The sequence below is a fragment of the Gymnodraco acuticeps genome, unplaced genomic scaffold, assembly GCF_902827175.1.
Source record: "Gymnodraco acuticeps unplaced genomic scaffold, fGymAcu1.1, whole genome shotgun sequence".
Lineage (NCBI taxonomy): Eukaryota > Metazoa > Chordata > Actinopteri > Perciformes > Bathydraconidae > Gymnodraco > Gymnodraco acuticeps.
Genome location: NW_022990081.1, coordinates 69871 through 93844, shown reverse-complemented (window position 1 = coordinate 93844; position 23974 = coordinate 69871). Strand labels below are relative to the sequence as shown.

General features: G+C 42.3%; 2 protein-coding genes across 2 annotated transcripts in view; both read left to right on the top strand.

The window, feature by feature from the left end:
• The first annotated feature begins 4073 nt into the window (after nucleotides 1-4073).
• Nucleotides 4074-6738, top strand: LOC117546093 (nuclear factor 7, ovary-like). The gene is made up of 2 exons (XM_034216181.1): nucleotides 4074-4182; nucleotides 4292-6738. The coding sequence occupies exon 2, from the start codon at nucleotides 4588-4590 to the stop codon at nucleotides 6013-6015; it is 1428 nt and encodes a 475-aa protein (XP_034072072.1). The 5' UTR covers nucleotides 4074-4182; nucleotides 4292-4587; the 3' UTR covers nucleotides 6016-6738.
• The window catches only part of LOC117546087 (vacuolar protein 8-like), a 54079-nt gene continuing 34603 nt past the window's right edge, over nucleotides 4499-23974 (top strand). The window contains exon 1 of the mRNA XM_034216176.1: nucleotides 4499-4545. The gene's annotated coding sequence lies outside the window, so the exon portion shown is untranslated. The remainder of the gene's footprint in view (nucleotides 4546-23974) is intronic.

Here is a 23974-nt window from a genome sequence, read left to right as displayed (position 1 = left end):
CGCTGGTGTTTATTGAGATCAAAATTTCTGTTAACATAAACATTATGGATCAATGGCTGAGTCGAGCTGGTTCATCCAGAAACAACAGCACAGGTGATACTGCTGAATCAGGAGAACCCGTTCTCAAGAAAATGAAAACAGAGAAGGTGAAGAATCGTCAGTTTGGTGAACATTATGTGCTCTCCGGGTTTACGGTCACAACTACAGAGCCACCGCAGCCAATGTGTTTCATCTGTGGCGACGTGCTTTCTAATAATAGCATGAAACCATTCCATTTACATCGGCACCTTAGTACTAGACATCCCGCCTGTGTGGGTAAGCCTGCAGAGTTTTTCCAAAAGCTGGCTGAATTTAAGGGAAGCCAAGAAAAACTAAAGAAAGCGACATCGGTCTCAACCAAGGCCTTGGAGGCATCTTATGCCGTGTCGCTACTCGTTGCTAAATCGAAAAAGCCATTTACCATAGCCGAAGAGCTAATCTTGCCTGCAGCTATATTTCTCGCAGAAACTATGCTCGATAAGAAAGCAGCTGATGTCCTGAAGAAAGTGTCGTTGTCAAATAATACTGTGTGCCATCGGATCGACGACATGGGAATTGACATCATTGACCAAGTGGTGGAAAAATGTAAAGCGTCTGGTACGTTCGCTTTGCAGTTGGACGAATCAACGGATGTCAGTGGGGAAGCACAACTGATTGCGTTTGTGCGTTACAAAGACACTTTGGAGATAAACGAGCACATTCTGTTTTGCAAGAAACTCACGGGGAGAACTACCGGACAGGACGTTTTTAACGTTATTGACAATTTTTTCTCTCAACACAAGCTGGATTGGAAATCCTGCTCTCATGTGTGCACAGACGGCGCTGCGGCGATGACCGGCAGAGTAAATGGATTAATGGCCCACATAAAAAAGGTAAATCCTGACGTTACATGGACGCACTGCATGGTTCACCGAGAAGCATTAGCTAGCAAGAGAATGAGTCCAGAGTTAAACGATGTTTTGAATGATGCCGTAAAAGTGATCAATTTCATACAGTCCAGGCCTTTGAATCATAGACTGTTTCAGTCACTTTGTGAAGACGGTGGGTCAGAACATACACAGCTCTTGCTTCACACTGACGTCCGCATGGTTATCCCGAGGGAAGACGTTACAGCGGCTGTTCGAGCTACGCAATGAAGTGAGGGCATTTCTGTCGGAGCACACACACCCACGTGGCTATGTTCGACGACGCTGACTGGGTAGCTCGGCTGGGATACCTCTCTGATGTTTTCAGCAAACTCAACCAGCTGAATCTCTCTCTTCAAGGTAAAGACACACATGTTCTTAGCTTGTATGACAAAGTGTGTGGATTCATGGAGAAGATCAAGCTCTGGCAGAGCAAATGTGAAAAAAAGGATACAAGTTGTTTCCTGCAGCATACATTGCTACTGGTGAATGTGACAGAGCTCCAATTGTGAAAATAGTACACACACATTTGTCCAAGCTCAAGAATGAGTTCAACTCCTACTTCCCTGATATTGACAAGTCATCCACACTGGACTGGGTGCGTAATCCATTTGTGACGTGCATTAAAGCAGCATTCCCGCCAGACTGCAAGAAGACCTCATAGATGTGTTCTCAGATAGGAGCCTGAAGATGAGGTACTCAAGCACACCACTGACACAGTTCTGGTGTGGTGTGGAGAAGGAGTATCCTGAATTGGGGAAACATGCCCTGAATGAACTGTTGCCTTTTGGGTCCACATACCTGTGTGAGGTGACATTCTCCGCCATGACCCACATCAAGACTAAACACAGGAACAGACTCAACTTGGAGAATAACCTGGTCACAGCTGTTGCAACAATCTCCCCCAGACTCACAAAACTGATGAGGGAGAAACAGGCTCAAGTGTCACATTAATTGGTGAGTTACCTTACTTTTTGTTTTAAGTCTTTAAACAATGGCTATTATAATGTTTATGATTGAATATGATTTAAGTGTCATATTAATTGTCGCATTGGGTCACACAGACACAAATATCCTCCTCTTCTCTATCTCTCCTCGTCACTTCTCTCCTTCTTCCACTCCCAGGTTTCACCTTAGCTACACACAGGGCCGTATCCAGGCCCCGCCCCCCGGCCCGGGTCTGATATGTGCTGCCACTGCACACACACACACACACACACACACACACACACACACACACACACACACAGAGCCGGTCTGCCACAATATATAGACTATTAATATATCCTGGGGATCACCACGATTGATTGCGTAGTAGGGGGTACTTTAGGTTGGCTTGAAATGCTTTGGGGGTACAGTACTCAAAAAAGGTTGGGAACCACTGCTCTACCACGACGGTCGGTTGTTATTGTCAATAGTAATATAATAATTATTTATTTTTTAATAGTTCGACTCGATTTTGCGGATTTTCTTGTTGCCCCAGCTGGTCAACACCTCTTTTATCAGAAACAAAGGCTACATTAATGTATTAAATCGATGTTAATCTATGTGTGTGGTTGTGGAATTAACGGACGTGACGTTGTGCGATTGCGTTGCCAGGCAACAGCTTGGGTTCATGTTAATTTACAAACTCTTCAACGAGAACCCTAGTTATATCTAAAAACATTGTAGAGGGCCTCACGAAAGACTTTAATGTACATTTAAATTTAAATGTTAAGGAATGTGTGTATAACAAAATACATCCGTCATAAACAATACCGGAAACAGACGTAGACAAGATCCTCAGCTCGGTGATTGGATGTTTGAGTCGCAATGCATGCTGGGATATGGTGTTTATGCAATGTGAAATCCGAAAACATTTAAAAAAAATGTGTGCTTGCTTTTCTCTTTGAAAGTCATCACATAACGGCATTGTAATACACGGTTCGGCTGCATTAAATATTACATATCTGCCGTAGTTCTCTATAGAGCCCTGATGAGAAGACTTCTAGACAAACAGCAAGAACTGCCGTCAAAACTGAAAACGTGACGTGGATCATAAATATAACATAAATATAAACAACATCTTACATTTCTTTTCACACAATACGTCTCCTTGCAGTATCAACACAAATTCGGCTGACTTTTATATTTGATCCAATTGGTAGATAGGCTGTATTTACACCATAACGGTGCACAGCTGATAGAAAGGGACACCTAGTGGTTAAAGCACGTTATTGAATTTTATTACAGCAAAAACACGTGGGTTTGCTATCCTGGCTCCTAAATGGTGGAATGAGCTCCCCATTGACATCAGGACAGCAGATAGCTTACACACCTTCCGGCGCAGACTGAAAACTCATCTCTTTCGACTCCACTTCGAGCGATAGAACTATTAACAAAGCAGCACAATCAAAAATTACTGTTACAACAAATGTCATGTGTGCAGAGTAAAAATGCCGACGTTTAAGCAAGAAATAGAACTTAAATATAAAAAATAAAAGTACTATCTAAAGTGTTTACATTCAAATCATCAATACACATTTATATTTTATACACTGATCATAAATATGACATATGCATCTCAAATGAATGAAAGCAGTCATATAAGATGCACTGTAGTAAAAAAAAAACAATACATAACAGGTAAATACCTCAATCCTTCAAATGTGTACTTAAGTGCAGTACTTCCTCCACTGTCCATCATGTGTCATGTTGGGTAGTATATGAAGACTGATGGTAAATAAACTCTTGTATATTTAAAGTGTATTTAATAAATAGTTTTACGGTTTTTAATACAGAATTAAAGAGAAACTTTACAGCAGGTAAGAATCTTGTTTTTGTTGACCTTCAGTGAGAAAGTTGATGGATAAGCGGATAGATCATGTGACTTCATTATGATGACTGTCCTCTAAATCCACACAACTGTAGGCCGTGAAGGAAGGAGAAAGCACAAGGCCCATTTTAATTTACTAATCATGTTCTTAGAATTATTTCAGCTTAAATTGTTGAAAAAGCTCGACTCTTTATTGTAGTTTTTAAAAAGGACATATTATTCTCATTTCACGTTCATATTTGGATTTTGTGCTTTTACTGTGACATGTTTAAATGCTCTAATGTTCAATAAGTGCTATATTTTTCTCACTGCCAGATTCTCCTTCCATTGAAATGAAGATATAACGAAGTGAGTTTTTGTTTGTGTCTCTGAGCTGCAACCACAGCTTCTGTTCGAGCTGCCTGCAGACATTCTGGGAACAAAGTAAGAACACAAACTGTCCACTTCAAACTTTTATATATGAGCATTTTCCTTTTCATCCTACGTTGTTGTTTTTTAAACGTGTTAAATTGTATGTGTTTTTCTTCAACAGATACCTGGACAAAGTCACCGTCCTGAACTGAATACCAAAGGACATTTCCCTCTGAAAGACATCCTGACTCCATCTGCTGGTGAATAAATGACATAGCAGCATTTCCTGATGTTGATCATTCACCCTGTGACGGAGGTGAGAGAAAACGAAAGTGGATTTAGACATTGTTGAACAGCGCTGAGACACCATCACAGGGTGTGAGATTTCTGCTCGGAGACACGTTTGGAGTATATGTGGGGAGAAGTGGAGAGACTGTAAGTTGGTGAGTCCTGCTCTAGAAATAACTTTAATACCAAATGGCTGAGAAAACCGCTCTTGTTGAAAGTTTCCTGAGCTGCCATGTTTGTTCAGAGACTTTCAGAGATCCTGTGTCTCTGGGCTGTAACCACAGCTTCTGTTCGAGCTGCCTGCAGACATTCTGGGAACAAAGTAAGAACAAAAACTGTCCCATTTATAAAAGAAAGTCCTCCAAAGATCCTGTGGGGAACTTTGCACTGAAGGAACTGTCTGACTCCTTTGCTGAGAGACAGAAAGCTGGATCATCTGAGACAGAGAAAGGAGAGAAGAAGGTGGAGGTGGTGTGTAGTAAACATCCAGAAGAGCCTAGATTGTTCTGTATGGATGAAGAGAGAGCTGTGTGTCCTGTCTGTGAGTTTTCTCTCCACCAGGGTCACAAGGTGGTTCCTGTAGAACAAGCAGTCAGTGAGCTGAAGGACCTGCTGACATCTGACTTAGAGTCTCTGCAGGACAAGAGGGACAAATACAAAGGAGTGGAGAGAACATACAATGAAGTGATTCAAGTGTCCGAGAAGCAGCTGCTGTCCACAGAGAGGCAGATCAGAGCAGAGTTCATCAAGCTCCATCAGTTCCTGAAAGAGGAAGAGGAGTCCAGACTGGCAGCTCTGAGGGAGGAAGAGGAGCAGAAAGGGAAGACTATCAGCAGAGAGATGAAGAGCATTCAGGAGCACATCTCCTCTCTGTCACACAGTATCTCTGCTGTTGAAGAAGAGCTGCAGAAACTCAACGTGCCCTTCCTCAGCAGTTATAAAGCCACTCAGAGCAGAGCCAGAGTCCAGAGCTCACTGTCAGACCCACAGCTGCTCTCAGGAGCGCTGACAGATGTGGCCAAACACCTGGGCAACCTGTCCTTCAGAGTCTGGGAGAAGATGAAGGACCAGGTCCACTTCAGTCCTGTCCTTCTGGACCCAAACACTGCAAGCAGATGGCTCTCTCTGTCTGATGATCTGACCAGTGTGAGACAAGGAGACAAAGATCAGCAGCTTCCTGATAATCCAGAGAGATACACTCACTATGCTACTGTTCTGGGCTCTGAGGGCTTCAGCTCAGGGAAACACAGCTGGGAGGTGGAGGTGGGAGATCATCCTGACTGGCTTATAGGTTACACTAAAGAGTCAGCTGACAGGAAGGGAGAGTTACCAGGTGCCTCTCCAAAATATGGAATCTGGTGTTTAACACATAGCAGTGGAGAATACTCTAATGGTGCTGGTGAGACTGTCAGAGTGGAGAAGAATCCCCAGAGGATCAGAGTCCAGCTGGACTATGACAGGGGGGAGGTGTGCTTCTACGACCCTGAACACATGACTCCCATCTGCACTCTCAGAGACACTTTCACTGAGAAACTCTTCCCATATTTCAGTATTGGAGAAGCTGGTGATGCTAAAACTGCTGATATCAAAATCTGTCAACGTGAGATTCCTCTGTGATGCTCAGGAGTGTTGGTTCAGACTTTATTCTGACTTCACTCTCCGTCTACATCTCTTTGGAACATTCAAGAACATAATCAACAGATGATGAGATATTAATCTTTGCATGACATTTTTACACATTATAATCAAAGAGTCAGTCAAAGACAAACAAACAACTTGATTGTTTATTGAGTTTATTTTGCATCAAACTTTATTACAGTGTGTTTATAGTTTTCATTTGACTCATTTAATGATCGATGAATGATTGATCTAGTTTCTAGTCAAACATCACGTTATAGCAGTATACGTTATCAGTTTAACTTTTTTATATCTTTGGGTCTTTTGATGAATTATTTTGAGATATGTTGTTTTACTGCAGGGAGCAAGTCATTTAATACATTTATTTGAATTCATTATTTCATTCTTACAATGTTCTTTCGTGACATTTTCAGTCCTCTATAGATGGACAATAACATTTATGGTAATTGAAAATATCAATTTCTAATCAACCTAGAGGGAATAACAGCTGTGTATAATTAAGTGTAGTATTTGTAAAGCTGCTTCAGATATCTTGTGATTAAATAACCAGCTGTTTAATTCAGAAATGTGTCTGAGGTTGATTTCTGTTTCTTTGGTACATCTGTCAAAAAGCCATGTGACAAATTACAGAGACTATAAATGATGAAAGACAATTGTTCAACAAACCTTTACAATAAAAAATAAATAATCTGAATATCGTAATGATCTAATCTCTTTTTATTTGTTGCATTGCATCCCTTCAAACATCTGTTTTAACCTTTACATTCATAGACGCCAAACTCATGAAATCTGTTTCCTTGTGTGAAGTCATGTGACGGATGAACCTGCTGTAAACAAAGAAGCTCCCACCCTGATGAAGGACACTCAGCAGAAAACATGTGAGGGGTAAAGCATGGCATACTGGAGCTGTGCAACGTGTTTGGTTTGATGGAGTTGTTTTGATTCTCTCTTAGAAACTGTCAGGAGTCACATTCACATTATACAACTCCACTGCAGCATTATAACAAATACAAAGTAGCTTCAACACTAAAAATAGTAATGCATTACAATCATTTCCTGCAAAATACATCTTTAACCCTTGTGTTGTGTTCGACAGCTGTTACCGTTCATGGTGGTCGGGGTCCATTTTGACCCATGATTTATTTCAGTCCAAAACACACACAAAAAATGACTATCATCCAATATTGTTTTAACTACATCATAACTAACTTATTATGCATTCATAACCGTACAATCCTGATGTAATTTAATGTTATGGCCCCAAAACACATTACACCACATATTGCACACGTGCATGTGTGTTCAGGTTCAAGTGTTAGTGTACATATTCTTTGAGAAAGGTGGAGTTCCCGTGGGGGGAGGGGGGCAGAGGGAGGGGAGACCAGGTGCATGTTGCGAACAATTATTGTTACAGTTGATGAAGGGGGGGGAGGGGTGTCTGAAGTCAAAGATGAATCTTGATTGGGCCAAATTTGACCCAGAGTCTCCCAAAACAATTCTGCTGGGTCTCCCCAGACCCCAACACCAAATTATACACTTTTTTTTTTAAGAGACCTTCAGACTTGGCTAAAATTGTCAAAATCAGTTTTGTAGTGTTTATATATCTGCTGTGGAGGATATCATGAAGCTTTGTTCCGGTAAAAAAAACTAGAGCGTAGTTATTATATAATTCTAGCTTGAAACGGGTCACGGGAGACCCGAACACAACATAAGGGTTAATCACTTTGATAATTTGTCTGCATTTACTTCAAACCCAAATGATCCAGTTGTTGATCAGCTGTGTTATTTAAGGTGTAATAAAACAGCCTCATTGAAGAGGACATACTGAGGGGTTATACACATAGATGACGGACTGTCTGAATGATTTGCTCTGTAGGAGAGTCTTCACTTCACAGGGGGGGGACAGAGAGAGGGAGGAGAGAGAGAGGGGGGACAGAGAGAGGGGGGGGAGGAGAGAGAGAGGGGGAGTGTCAAATTACATACTGAAGACCACAGGAGCAACACTGTGAGCGCATACATTTACGTACACAGCGTGGGGATGTCATAGTAATGCACCTTCATACATGGAGTAAAGGTCACCATCACAAAGTAATTCTTAACAATAACAACAACCGTAATGCTTTAGCATTAAAAACACCATAGACTGTAAATATAAGGAAAACACAGACACTCATCATCGAGGTCACAATATCAATCGATCCAGCAGAGGCAAAACACAGAAGATCAACAAAATATATGACATAAATGAACTTACCAAAGCTGAAGGCTCACTTGAAAAGAAAAGCGGCACGGCGGTCCTTCCTCTGACAGAATGTGTCTATCACTTTGGGGATGAAGTCCTGTAGTTGCTGGATCAACTGGCTTTCAATTGAAAGCATGGCCAATGCGTTAAGTCGCGGCTGTCCCATGGTGTTGCGAGTGAAAGTCTTTATCCTTTTGAGGGTGGAAAAGTTCCTCTCTGACTCGGATGTCGTCATCGGAGTTGTCACTATTATTTTGACCAAAATAACAGTCTCAGCAAACGTTTCCTCCAAGTTGTTCTCGTGAATGGATTTCATAGAGACAGGGCAGTGTTTCCAGTGTGAAGCTCACTGTGGCGGTAGAGCGTGGTCAGCTCAGACTTCAACTTCTCCTTGTTTCCCAACGCAGGCCACAGTTTAACGGCGCAGTCAAGCTCAGGTGTAGGAAATGACAGGACATGCTGTGGGAAGAATGAGCTGTCAACAAGCTTTGCAGCGATCAAATGGTCACTCTGTGAGAACCTCTGTTCCACCTGTGAGATGACTGTGTCACAAGCCTCCTTCATCACCGGCGCTGTGCTGCTGACTCGTCGGCCTGGCTCGTCTGTTCCATCATGAGCAGTGGCGGCCAATGCATCAGTTTTCTGCCTCATTTTCTGAACATTTTCCTTGAAACGGCAGAGCGCGCTGTTGATCCCAGGTGCATCGATGCTTCGTTTTTGCAACTCCAGGAGCTGCATAAATGCTCGGTCCCGCAGTTTCTTTGACAGGCCGTATGCCTCACTTATGGTGACCGCATCCCATCCTGGTTGTGCGCGTATATGCTTCATACACTGAAGTAGTGCATCTCGGGTCTCCCAAACCGCGTTCACAGTTCTGCTTTTAAAGTTCCATCTCACAGCCGGTGGCCGTGGGATGCGTCTCTGTGTTGCCTCTGCAAGAGCTGCAACACGTTTTGGAGCACCGGAGAAAAAAGTGGAAAAAGCAGTTAGATCTGCAAAAAACCCCTTCAGGATGCTCATCCTTGCTGAACACAGTTGCTGCAGGGTCAGGTTCAGTTGGTGGGCGTAGCAGTGAACAAACTGAGCGTTTGGGTACGTCTCCTTCATCACCGTCTGTACCCCGCGCACGTTACCGCTCATGACGGCCGCTCCGTCATAGGTCTGAGCGATTAGCTTTTCTTTCAGCTTCAGGGGTTCCAGAACAGCCTTGATGCTGTTAGAGAGACCTACACCAGTTTTGTCCTTTACTTCCACAAACTCCAAAAAACGCTCTGTAACTGTGAGGTCAGGCATAATGTATCGCAGCACAATCACCATTTGCGATTTACAGGAGACATCGGTTGTCTCGTCGGCCTGAACGGCAACAAATGATGTGGTTGTCCACTTGCTTGGCTATTTCCTCCCTGTACACATCATACATGCAGTCCAAGAGTTCATTCTGTATGGTGCTTGATGTCCCTTTGAAAACAAGCTGAGCTTCGTAGTGCCGTTGAAGCCTGGAATCGCCCTCACACATTGTCTCGAAAATTGACCTGAATATCCCTGGATTCAGAGAGTCCGCCGACTCGTTGTGGCCCCGCAGTGCTGTCTCACATTTCCCACACAGTTTAATACAGGTGATGATCCGACCAAGCACGTACCTGTTTTCTTCCACCTTCCTATTATGAGAATCAATGCCGCGTCTGTAGGCGCTGTCAATCTGAGCTGCAACATTCACCCTTCCAAGTAATCCCAATTTTACGGCATTTTCCAAATGACTGTTGCTGCTCTCATGCTTCATTGTCCTCTCCGAAAGATGCTTTAAGTCCTTGTAACCTGTCCTCGACCAAGTACCTTGATCTTCACCAAAAAGCAGGCAAGGAAAGCAAAAGAGGGAATTCTTCTGGATGCTCGCCGTTAGCCATTTCTTTTTAGCAAACCACTCAGCGTTAAACCAACGTTTAACTTTGCCCGCAGTCTGGACCATTTGGAAATCCGGTGGATGGTGGGCAACGAGGCGCTTTACCTCCAGTTTCTCTCCGAGACTAAGTGTCTCAAATGTGTGCTCCAGTAAATGGTCAACTTCATTCATTTTCTTTCAGTTTTTTACTTCTTTTAATCGCTGGTGATGTTAGCTATATGCTGCTCTCTCGTCTCCTCTTCAAACTACACGTGACGTTTCGCAGCACTGCACACGTGAGTACTAACAGCCAATCAATTCTGAATTATGTGAGATGACGTATGGTGGGGATGGGAGCACTATGCCCCTACGGTCATTATTTTTTTGCCACACACATTAAATAGAAAAATACTCTGAGCATGCGCAGTGTAGTTTTTACAATCACCGTTCACTTAGACTGTGAGAGGGAGGGGCAGGATCGGGTTTTGTCCCACATGGCTCTAAACAGCTCAAAACGGAACTCTAGACACTAATTAGAAGAACACAGACTAAAACAGAAATGTACAGACGAATCAGATTATTAAACATGACCTTAAAATATATTTTATATGTTTTTTAATTTATTTTTTAGTATTTTTTTGTAATCATTATTTGTAATACTTTCTTCTGACACTAGGTGGGGCTGTGCCCCACCTGCCCCTAATGACCCGCCGCCACTGATTAGGAGGTCAGAGTAATTTACCGGAATAAATTATCAGGACCTCTCATACTCTAAACACTATAAACATAAAAGTATATTCAAACATTAGAGTCTATACATGTTCTGATCATAATCTCTTGATGTTAGGACACATGTAAGTACGCCTTGTTTACATATCTCTCCCTGTGTCAGATTTTTCTCTCCAAAACATAGTCACGTGACGTAGACGTGAAGAAGTGTGGGCCCACAGCTGAGAGGAGATACAGAAAGACTGGCCCAGTGTCCTCTGCCATGGCGGGGAGATAGAAAGTCTTCAGGTTCAAATCAGAGACAGTGATCATACGGCTGTCTTGCCTCTTTAGATTAAGAAGTGTATTGCTTGCCCTGTCTACATCTGTCTGCGTTTGACACTGTTGACCACAAAATATTACTAGACCGACTAGAAAACTGGGTGGGACTTTCGGAAACAGTTCTAAATTGGTTTGAATCCTACTTAAAGGACAGAAACAACTTTGTTTCTATAGGTAAATACACATCTGAGTTGACAAATATGACATGTGGGGTACCTCAAGGCTCCATCTTGGGGCCTCTTCTCTTTAACATCTACATGCTACCACTGGCTCAGATAATGAAAAACAACTAAATAAGTTACCATAGCTATGCGGATGACACGCACATTTACGTAACAATTTCACCAGGAGACTATCCAATTCAAACACTGAGTAAGTGCATTGAACAAATCAATGACTGGATGTGTCAGAACTTTCTCCAATTAAACAAAGATAAAACTGAGGTAATGGTTTTTGGAGCCAAGGCAGAACGTATAGAAGTTAGCGCTGAGCTTCAGTGTGCAATGTTCAAAACAACAGATAAAGCCAGAAATCTAGGTGTAGTCATGGACTCTGACCTGAGTTTCAACAGTCACATTAAAACAGTTACTAAATCAGCCTACTATCACCTAAAGAACATATCTAGGATTAAAAGACTAATGTCACAGCAGGATTTGGAAAAACTTGTCCATGCTTTTATCTTCAGTAGACTGGACTACTGCAATGGTGTCTTCACAGGTCTCACTAAAAAATCTATTAGAAAGCTGCAGCTGATTCAGAACGCCGCTGCTCGAGTCCTCTCTAACAGGGCTGGCCTGGCCCGTAGCACTGGCGTTATAGATGTTCGCCTAGGGCGCCAGATCTGTGGAGGCGCTGCGCTGGTAGAAAAATATTTTTGACCATTGGCACTCATCCTAATTTTCGGCCTTGATGTAACAATATTCATAATTAAGTAAATGTAACACCCTTTTCACCCCGGTTACACTTTTCATTTGCCCTGTACGATGGGCGCTGTAAGTGATGAAAATGGGGGATGTTGGCTTATCTGGCGCCCGCAGCTCACAGCCAAAGTGCGAGTGAGCGTGGGAGCGAGCGAGGGAGAAAGGGAGGGTGCACCGGTTCCGGCGCTGTTGTTATTAGAATCTGGTGCTAGCTGCTCTAATGGATATAAGAAGAAGATGTTTCTACAATAATGTGGAGGGAGAGTCCTCTCCAGTCAGACTGAGAGGCTGATAACTACAGCTCAGTGAGGTAAAGGACTCTCAGTGTTTAGATAGTTCACTTTAGTCTAAGTTGTCTCAGTGGGTCTCAAACGTTTTGATCACAATTTATGTAAACAAATATTTCCAAGGCACTCCTTTATAATTATTGGGATAAAAAGGTTTGAAATCATTTCAATGTATACTATAGGACAGTAAACCAAAAATATCGTTTTAAACTGGAGAGATTAAAAAATATACACGAATAAATAAATGTTAATAGGTCAAATAAGATATGAAAGAACAACTAAAATAAAATAAGTTACATTTATTTGTTATTGGCTATGGTAGGTTATTGGTTATGTTCACCTACTTATTTGATTATTAAAATATAAACCAATCTTTTTCATATGGGTGTTTAGAGTTGTACCCCCTAGATCTAGTAGTAATTCTGCTCAAAGTGCACCAGATTGAAGCATTTTACTTTAAAATGTTCAAAACATTCTTCCCGGGGGGTTATACCCCCGGACCCCTCTAGGAAGTGACGTCCACCCCCCATTCCATTGTGTGTTCCTTGGATACTCTATTGATCTTTATATGTTATATTGTACGATTCTCTGGCTTTGGCGCCAGCTCAAATTACATTTACATTTGGAAAGAGAGAGGCAGTGTTTCGGCATTGATGATGGAATATAACGTAAATGTTTATCCCCTCTTCTCCTTGTGAAAGATCCAACAATCTTTCAGGGTCAGACATCACGTCGGTTACCTGCAAGTTTCTTTGATTCTTATTACAATGCTCATTAAGATATTCCTTTACATTGAGGAGAAGACACCACTATGGTCCCCAAGCTCTCAGTAATAATCAATCAATCAATCAATGTTTATTTATATAGCCCAATATCACAAATGTTACATTTGTCTCAGTGGACTTTACAGTTTGTACAAAATATCAGTATGACAATACGACACCCTCTGTCCTTACACCCTCACATCGGACAAGGAAAAACTTCCGAAGAAAACCCACAGTTTAAAGGGAAAAATGGGAGAAACCTCAGGGAGAGCAACAGAGGAGGGATCCCTCTCCCAGGACGGACAGACGTGCAATAGATGCCGTGTGTAAATTGAAAAGATAATACATTTGCAACATAGGTAGTCCAAATGTTTGGAAATGCCTGTGTGTATAATAGGAAGATGAATCCACGAGGATATCCATCCAGGACCTATGATCCAGGACCACAGCCACGACTCAAGATCCAGGACAGAGGAGCGCAGGATCATCCATGACTCCGGATCCCGGCGTATATAGACACCAAAAAGAAAGACATTTGGGGAAGCTGGGTTAATGGGAACATGAGAGTACACAGGTACAGACAGAGAGAAGGAAGAAGTAAGATGTCCCCCGACAAACTAAGCCTATATCAGCAAAACTAGGGGCTGAATCTAATCAGCCCTAACTATAAGCTTTATCAAAAAGGAAGGTCTTAAGCGCACTCTTAAAAACGGATAGGGTGTCTGCCGCCCGAACACAAACTGGAAGCTGATTCCACAAATGTGGAGCTTGATAAGAAAAGGCTCTGGCTCCCATTGTACTTTTAGAGACTCTAGGAACAACCAACAACCCTGCATTCTTGGAACGCAATGCCCTAGTAGGACAGTAGGGTATAATGAGTTCTTTAAGGTAAGATGGCACCTGCCCATTAAGGGCTTTGTAGGCGAGAAGAATAATTTTAAATTCTATCCTGTGTTCTATAGGGAGCCAGTGTAAGGCAGCCAGAACAGGAGTAATGTGGTCCCTTTTCCTAACTCTGGTTAGTACACGAGCTGCAGCATTTTGAATCAGCTGAAGCGACTTAACTGACTTCTTGGTACACCCTGATAATAAAGAGTTACAATAATCCAGCCTTGAAGTAACAAATGCATGGACTAGTTTCTCTGCATCGTTTTGAGGCAAGATATGCCTGATTTTTGCAATGTTACGTAGATGGAAGTAGGCGGTCCTTGAAATTGATTTTATGTGGGCGTTAAAGGATAAATCCTGATCAAATATAACACCAAGATTCCTTACAGTCTCACTGGAGGCCAAATTAATGCCATCCATTGTTAGTATATCCTTAGATAATTTGTTTCGTAGATTCTTTGGGCCAAGTACAATAACTTCAGTTTTGGTCGTGTTTAACATCAAAAAGTTTAAGGTCATCCACGTTTTTAAGTCCTTAAGGCAGTCTTGAATTTTATTTAGATGATTAATTTCATCAGGCTTGATTGATAAATATAGTTGAGTATCATCCGCATAACAATGAAAATGTACAGAATGATTCTGTAGGAGCCATTTTGTGGGTGTTGTTGGTGTGTCAGTTTATTTAAGTTATATGTATAGTGCAATATTATTTATGAACACTGGGTGGGGGGTTTAGCTGCACCGGGTGTATATAAAGAGGTCATAGGTGACAGGAGATGGGTGGACACAGTAGGAGAAGAGCATACCGATTCCACCAGCCCGGCAGATGCTCATAGAATCACTAGAACGCTAAATTAACCCTGGTATGTAAAGACGAATAAACATCATCATAAACCACAACTAAGGACCGGAAAATCATCTGTTTGTGTCTGCGTCTGGATCACTTTTCAACCCTTCTGTGAAAGTAACGGCACAAATATATAGGACATAGGAAAAGGAAATTGCCATTACATTAAGTGGAATCGTACTTTTGAGTGAAACTGGACAATTGGATTCACTTCAAATTGGATTAAGGATCGTTTTCGGGGAAAACAAATAATTGGATTATTGCACCATCGACTTCTCATCACGGATCAGCTGCACACGCCACAATCAGCTGGAGATTGTTCCCACCTGCGAGGACCGAAGAGGCTGAGAGAGGACTGGGAAAGCGGCCGGGTATGTGCAGCGTGATAAGTAGATTGTAAAGGAGATATTAAGCTGTATTGGACAATGGCTTAGGAAATGGATGTGGAGCTGCAACATTGTCAGCTGTTTGAAACAGCGCGCTGTCAGCTAACGGACAATTCCTGAGAACGAAACTTAAAGGGACAGTGAACATTAATCATGTCTGTGACATCTGACGTCACGTCACAAGATGGCGCTGTTGGACTGCAATCTGTGAGAGAAAAAAGGATTATCACTCACACTGCCAAAGGATTGGAATTGTTTATTGCAAACTGCCAAAAAGCAAGAAACTTCAGTTACAAACAAGTAAAGAAGTTAATGGAAGTACTGAAAGAGCTTATGAGCTCAGAAGACAATGCAAAGGAAATACAGTTAGAACTGGTTGAATTTAAGAAGTTGTGTGATGAACTTAAAGAAAATCACAAATCATTAACTGACCTTCAACTGCCTGAAGAAGAAATGGGAAAGCAAAGGCAGTGGCTGCAAGAAAAGATGCATATATTTGATGGATTTATACAAGATGCAAATGTGTGGTTATCTGAGAGTGGACAGGCAATTAGACACTATTGTGGGAAGTGCCATAGAACAAAGTGTCAGCTCAGATGACATCGGACCTGATGACAGCATTTCAAAGGCATCACACCCTCAGTCAAAATACAAACCTGGTTCATCACACGCATCATCTACCTCTTCTGCTCGAATTAAAGCCCAGGCAGAAAGGGCGGCTTTAATCGAAAGGGCGGCAGCACTGAACAGTCAACATGAGCTTGAAGTAGAAGGGGAACAATTAAAACACCAGAAACAACAGAAACAACAACAGGAACAACAGTTGGAACAACAGGAAGAACAGGTGAAACGGAAAAAGGAACAACTGGATATACAAACTAAGCTGGCAGAAGCCAATGCCAGGCTAAACGTGCTCAGCATGGGATCAAGACACACCTCTAGAGCATCAGATGGGTTGAGCTCTTACTACAGAAACCCTACAGCAAGATTTAATGTACAGGCCACTGAATTCTTGCCTCATCAAGCCCAAACCTCTATTCCCAGACAAAGTATACAGACACATGTGCAGGGACATGTTGACATCACACCACCTGTAATCAACTATGGTAATCAAGGTGACATCTATAACCTAATCCAGAGGCAAAATGACAACACTGCTATGCTGGCTCAACAACATCTCACTTCTACTTTACCTCCAAGAGACATTCCTGTTTATGACGGTGACCCATTGCAGTTTGAAGCTTTCATCCGTGCATTTGAAAGAGGAGTAGAGCGGAAAACTAATGATGAAAGTGACTGCCTGCATTACCTAGAGCAATACACTAGAGGACAACCACAGGACCTAGTGCGCAGCTGCCAACATCTGCCTCCAGCTCAAGGTTATCAAAGGGCAAAACAGCTGCTTAAAGAGCACTTTGGTAATGAACATAAGATCGCCACTGCATACATGAACAAAGCATTTACCTGGACAATGATCAAAGCCGAAGATGTGGAAGCACTGCAAGCCTTCTCTTTGTTCCTAAGAGGTTGTTGCAATGCAATGGAACATCTCACCTATATGGATGAAATGAATGTTGTTTCAAACATGAAACACATACTTCAGAAACTACCCTACAAATTTAGAGACAAGTGGAGGAATAGAGCATGTCAGCTACAGGAAGAGCGTGGGCATCGAGCTACATTTCCTGACCTTGTTAGCTTCATAGAGAGGCAAGTGAAGATACTGTCAGATCCTCTGTTTGGAAGCATCCAGGATGATAAACCAACTGCAGCTATCAAAACTGTTATCTCTACCTTTTCAAAGGGAAACCCAAGCCTAAGGGGAAGTAGTTTTGCAACAATTATTACCTGCCCAAGAACACCAGTGCTAGAACATGCAACAACGAATGGAATGAAAATACCTCCATCAAGCCACAACTCCCTACATTTGTGTTTGTTCTGCAGAAGAAGTGGTCACTCATTGGAGCAGTGTCCACACATCCTGAAGAAAACACACAGAGAAAAAATGGACTTCTTGAAAGGAAAAGGGGTGTGTTTTGGATGCCTAAAAATAGGACACATGAGCAAACACTGCCACAGTCGTTTGACATGTTATGTGTGCAATCAAAGTCATCCTGAAATACTCCACATTGAACAAAAAGGCAAAAGAGAGGAAGCAGAACACACAAAACAGAATGGGAAGCCAATGGAAAGTAATAGTGTCATCTCACCTCATACATGTGGTCACATTGGGGCCGGTGATGAAAACTCCATCTTCTCCATTGTACCAGTACAAGTAAAGAGCCACAAAGGGGACAAAGTGTTACAAACTTATGCATTTCTGGACCATGGAAGTTCATCTACCTTTTGCACAGAAAGTTTAATGAGGAGGCTAAACCTTACAGGACAAAGGACTAACATTCTCCTAAAGACAATGAATCAGAACAAAATTGTGTCTAGTCATCATATCTCAGGTTTGGAAATATCGAGTCTGGACGAAAACAATTTCCTTCAACTATCCGATGTCTTCACACATAAAATCATGCCTGTTTCCAAGCACAGTATTCCTCTACAAGAAGATCTGGAAAATGGCCTTACTTAAAGGACATCAAAATTAATGAAATTGCTTCTGGCATTGACCTACTCATTGGGACAAATTCTCCTAAGGTATTGGAACCTTGGGAGCTGATCAATAGCCAAGGAGAAGGACCGTACGCTGTAAAGACCCTACTGGGGTGGGTCTTCTATGGTCCCCTAAAAGGAAGCAATGACAGCAGAGATGCTAATGGCCACCCTGTTGCTGCTGTCAATCGGATAGCCATTGTACGCCTAGAGGAGCTATTGGTCAAACAATACAATCATGACTTCAATGAAAATACAAGTAAGGAAACAGAGGAAATGTCCAGAGAAGACAAACAATTCCTGAACATTATGAATCACTCTGCAAAAACCACAGATGGACACTACTGCCTAGACTTACCATTTAGACAAGAAAATCCTAGCATGCCAAATAACCGATGCGTCGCTGAGCAGCGTATCCAAGGCCTGAAACGCAAGTTTGGAAAAAATGAGAAATTTCACGATGAATACACTTCCTTTCTGACGGAAATGATCAACAACGATTATGCTGAAATGGTACCAGTAAACCAGCTAAAGCCAAGTGATAACAAGCGTTGGTATATACCTCACCATGGGGTATATCACTCGAAGAAAGGAACATTAAGGGTGGTCTTTGACTGTGGTGCTGTCTTCAAAGGAACATCACTTAACTGCCAACTGCTTCAGGGTCCACATCTAACAAACTCACTCATTGGAGTCCTTATCAGATTTAGACAAGAACCAGTTGCCTTAATGGCTGACATCAAAGCAATGTTTCATCAGGTTAAGGTGTCAAAGGGGCATATTGACTATCTGCGATTCCTGTGGTGGCCCAACGGTGATGTGCAACGGGATCTTGCTGAATACCGGATGAAGGTACATCTTTTTGGAGCAGTATCATCACCCAGTTGTGCAAACTTCACATTGAGAAAGACTGCCGAGGACAACAAAGATAACTTTACAGCAGATGTGGTAGACACAGTTAAAAATAACTTCTACGTGGACGATTGCCTAAAATCCATGCCCTCTGAGTCAGAAGCAGTAAAAATGGTAGGAGACCTGATTGCTCTCTGTCGAAAGGGAGGATTTATGCTGTCAAAGTGGATCAGCAACAGCCGTGCAGTATTAGCATCCATTCCACAACAAAGCAGAACCAAAGAGACCAAGGACTTGGACTTGGATAGGGACAAGCTACCAATGGAAAGAGCACTGGGATTGCACTGGTGTGTTGAAACGGATGTGTTCAAGTTCAAAATTGCTGCACAAGAACGACCATATACAAGACGTGGCATCTTGTCTGTTGTCGGCTCTATATACGACCCCTTGGGATTTCTGGCACCATTCACCCTACCAGCCAAACTGATCATGCAGGAGCTTTGTAGGAAGAAACTTGGATGGGATGAAAACATACCACAAGCTTTAGTTCAGCAATGGTCAGGATGGCTAGCAGACATCAATAAGATGGCAGAGTTTCAAGTGGACCGGTGCATGAAGCCAACAAGCTTTGGTCATGTCAGACATGCACAACTGCACCACTTTTCTGATGCTAGTGAAAGCGGCTACGGCACTGTTTCATATCTAAGACTGGAGAATGATAACAAAGAAGTGCATGTTTCATTCATAACAGGAAAATCCAGAGTGTCACCATTGAAACAAGTTACAATTCCCAGAATGGAACTTACAGCAGCAGTCCTGGCTGTCAAAATCGACACAATGCTGAAGAACGAATTACAGCTGCAACTGGACCAATCCGTCTTCTGGACTGATAGCACTACCGTGCTAAAATACATAAAAAACGAAAACAAACGCTTTCAAACATTTGTAGCAAACAGGATCTCTCTTATAAGGGATGCCACGGATGTATCACAATGGAGGTATATTGGAACAAAGGAAAATCCTGCAGATGAAGCCTCTAGAGGACTAAAGGCAGACCAATTCTTAAACTGTAGGAGATGGATCAAGGGACCTGAGTTTCTCTCCAAGCCAGACAGAGAATGGCCAAACTCTCATGTGGATTCAGATATCCCTGGCAATGATCCAGAAATCAAGCAGGACATCACAATGAACGTCATTGTCAAAGATTCATTGAGCCCCACAAACTCTCTGATAAACCACTTCTCATCATGGAGAAAACTGAAGACTGCTGTAGCCTGGCTTCTTAAAGTAAAAACGACACTCTTGAAGCTGATTCAAAGGAGAAAGGAGATTCAGACTACTGTGAATGGCTCTGAAAAGGATCCTAGAAGATTAAAGGAAAAGGTCGAAAGGAAGATACAGGCCTTTAAAGGAACACTCCGCAGACAATGTTTATGTCCTGAAGATCTTGTTCAAGCAGAAAATGCAGTCATTTCTTTTAGTCAAAGGCAACGGTTCAAAGAAGAACTATCTTTACTAGAAGCTGGTAAACATAATGTGAAAGGAAGTAGTTGCTTGTACAAACTGGATCCAATATTGGATCATGGACTCCTGAGACTGGGTGGTCGCTTGAAACGACTAGCAATGCCTGAAGAGCCCAAACATCCGATCATTCTCTCAAAGGATCTTCACATATCCACACTATTGTTACGAGATATTCATGAAGACCTTGGACATGGAGGAAGGAATCAGATGCTGTCTCGACTCCGTACAAAGTACTGGATAATCAAAGCTAACTCTGCGGCAAGAAAGATTATATCAAACTGTACTGTGTGTAAACGGCATCGTGGAAAACTTGGAGAACAGAAAATGGCAGACTTGCCCTTGGAAAGGATTCTACCAGATACACCTCCCTTCACAAATACAGGAGTAGACTACTTCGGTCCTATTGAGATCAAGAGAGGACGAAGTCTTGTCAAAAGATATGGCGTAATCTTCACTTGCATGGCAAGCAGAGCAGTACATCTTGAAGTTGCATACGCACTTGACACAGACTCCTGCATCCATGCACTACGACGATTTATTTGTCGACGAGGTCAAGTTTCCTCTTTAAGGTCAGACAATGGCGCAAATAGAGAGCTAAAGGAATCACTCAATGGTTTGAATCAAGACAGAATTCAGAGTGCTATGCTTCAGCGAGGGATAAGGTGGTATTTTAACCCCCCAGCAGGAAGCCATCACGGCGGTGTTTGGGAACGATTGATCCGTATGGTTCGAAATGTGCTGTGTTCTGTTCTAAAGCAACAAGTTCTGGACGACGAAGGATTGCAAACCTTTCTTTGTGAAGTCGAAGCGATTCTGAATGATCGACCAATTACAAAATCTTCTGACGATCCGATGGACCTAGAGGCCCTCACGCCTAACCATCTTCTTCTGATGAAAACCAAGCCAAAACTACCACCTGGACTCTTTGTAAAGGAAGACTTGTACATCAAACGCAGATGGAGACAAGTGCAATATATGGCAGAGCTCTTTTGGAAAAGGTGGACACAGGAATACCTGCCTCTAATCCAAAATAGACAACGGTGGTTAAAGGAAAAAAGAAGCTTTGCTCCAGGTGACATTGTTGTAGTGGCTGATTCCACTGCTCCACGTGGCTCCTGGTTAATGGGCAGAATACTGGAGACAAAACCAGACGCACAAGGTATTGTGCGCACAGTTCGACTTCAAACCAAGAGCAACATCTTAGTGAGACCAATAACAAAGATATGTCTGCTCCAGGAAGCTGAGACATAAAGAACAGCAAAGACCGATGACCCTTAAAATAAGGGAGAAGAAGAGAAGAAAAGAAACTACAAATTCTTTAAGAATTACATGCTAACACATACACACCTTTTGTATAGCTCCTTTATTATTTATTGGTAATTGTCTTTTTTCCCATACTAAAGCCAATTAGGGGCCGGTGTGTAGGAGCCATTTTGTGGGTGATGTTGGTGTGTCAGTTTATTTAAGTTATATGTATAGTGCAATATTATTTATGAACACTGGGTGGGGGGTTTAGCTGCACCGGGTGTATATAAGGAGGTCATAGGTGACAGGAGATGGGGGGACACAGGAGGAGAAGAGCATACCGATTCCACCAGCCCGGCAGATGCTCATAGAATCACTAGAACGCTAAATTAACCCTGGTATGTAAAGACGAATAAACATCATCATAAACCACAACTAAGGACCGGAAAATCATCTGTTTGTGTCTGCGTCTGGATCACTTTTCAACCCTTCTGTGAAAGTAACGGCAAAAATATATAGGACATAGGAAAAGGAAATTGCCATTACACTCCATTTAGTCTCCTTTTTAAGCTTCTCTTTCCTGGACGCGAGAATAACCATCACAGTTAACACTCTACTGTTTAACACTTTGGTTAACTTAATGTTACTTCATGTTAAGGCTGATCAAAATGACAAGGCTAAGCCGGCTGTAATGCTAACTAACGTGCTTGCTACTAGCTAGGTAGCTAACTTGATCCAGCCAGCCACTCCTGGTCCTTTCATCAGACGGGAAGCGAAAGAACGAGTAAGACCCATTGTTGGTATGATTACAGCCTGGTACAAAGCACACAGGCATATTGTTAAAGTGATCTTATATCTCTTATATTTAGTGGAGGAAAACAATTATGACATCACTTACGGGACTCTGGGATTTGTAGTCTTTCTAGTTGCGTATTTTTCATAGTCTTTACGACAAACTCTGACTTTTTTGACATGGAAATGATTTTAAAGATTGACAAACATCATATGTGTAATTCATTGCACAATTCAAACGGGATCGAAAGATAAGTTTTCTCTCCCCATTGACTTCAATAAATAATTTTTCCGAAATAAGGTCCCATGGGGCGGAAATAGATGGGCGGGATTACACCTTTCTATGCTCTATCAGTGTTTCCCAACCGGGGGTACGCGTACCCCTAGTGGTACGTGGGTGGTCCCCAGGGGGTACGTGAAAAGTAAAAAAAAAAAAAAAAATTTGATTTTAGATTTTTTTTTTATTAAACATTTTACAGGAAAACTGTACACAAATAATGAATAATGCATAATCTGTAATAATGTAACCAAAATTGGGAGCATTCAAATTAAGTAATAATTTTGGCTATATATTATTATTGGCGCGGCGTTCAGCTTCCCGCCGGACTGTCAGGTGTTACATCATCATCATCATTGTAGTGGCGCGCTGGTTTTCTTGCTAGCTAGCAAAATATCAACATCCTATCAAGTGAATGCGCTGGTGTTTATTGAGATCAAAATTTCTGTTAACATAAACATTATGGATCAATGGCTGAGTCGAGCTGGTTCATCCAGAAACAACAGCACAGGTGATACTGCTGAATCAGGAGAACCCGTTCTCAAGAAAATGAAAACAGAGAAGGTGAAGAATCGTCAGTTTGGTGAACATTATGTGCTCTCCGGGTTTACGGTCACAACTACAGAGCCACCGCAGCCAATGTGTTTCATCTGTGGCGACGTGCTTTCTAATAATAGCATGAAACCATTCCATTTACATCGGCACCTTAGTACTAGACATCCCGCCTGTGTGGGTAAGCCTGCAGAGTTTTTCCACCAAAAGCTGGCTGAATTTAAGGGAAGCCAAGAAAAACTAAAGAAAGCGACATCGGTCTCAACCAAGGCCTTGGAGGCATCTTATGCCGTGTCGCTACTCGTTGCTAAATCGAAAAAGCCATTTACCATAGCCGAAGAGCTAATCTTGCCTGCAGCTATATTTCTCGCAGAAACTATGCTCGATAAGAAAGCAGCTGATGTCCTGAAGAAAGTGTCGTTGTCAAATAATACTGTGTGCCATCGGATCGACGACATGGGAATTGACATCATTGACCAAGTGGTGGAAAAATGTAAAGCGTCTGGTACGTTCGCTTTGCAGTTGGACGAATCAACGGATGTCAGTGGGGAAGCACAACTGATTGCGTTTGTGCGTTACAAAGACACTTTGGAGATAAACGAGCACATTCTGTTTTGCAAGAAACTCACGGGGAGAACTACCGGACAGGACGTTTTTAACGTTATTGACAATTTTTTCTCTCAACACAAGCTGGATTGGAAATTCTGCTCTCATGTGTGCACAGACGGCGCTGCGGCGATGACCGGCAGAGTAAATGGATTAATGGCCCACATAAAAAAGGTAAATCCTGACGTTACATGGACGCACTGCATGGTTCACCGAGAAGCATTAG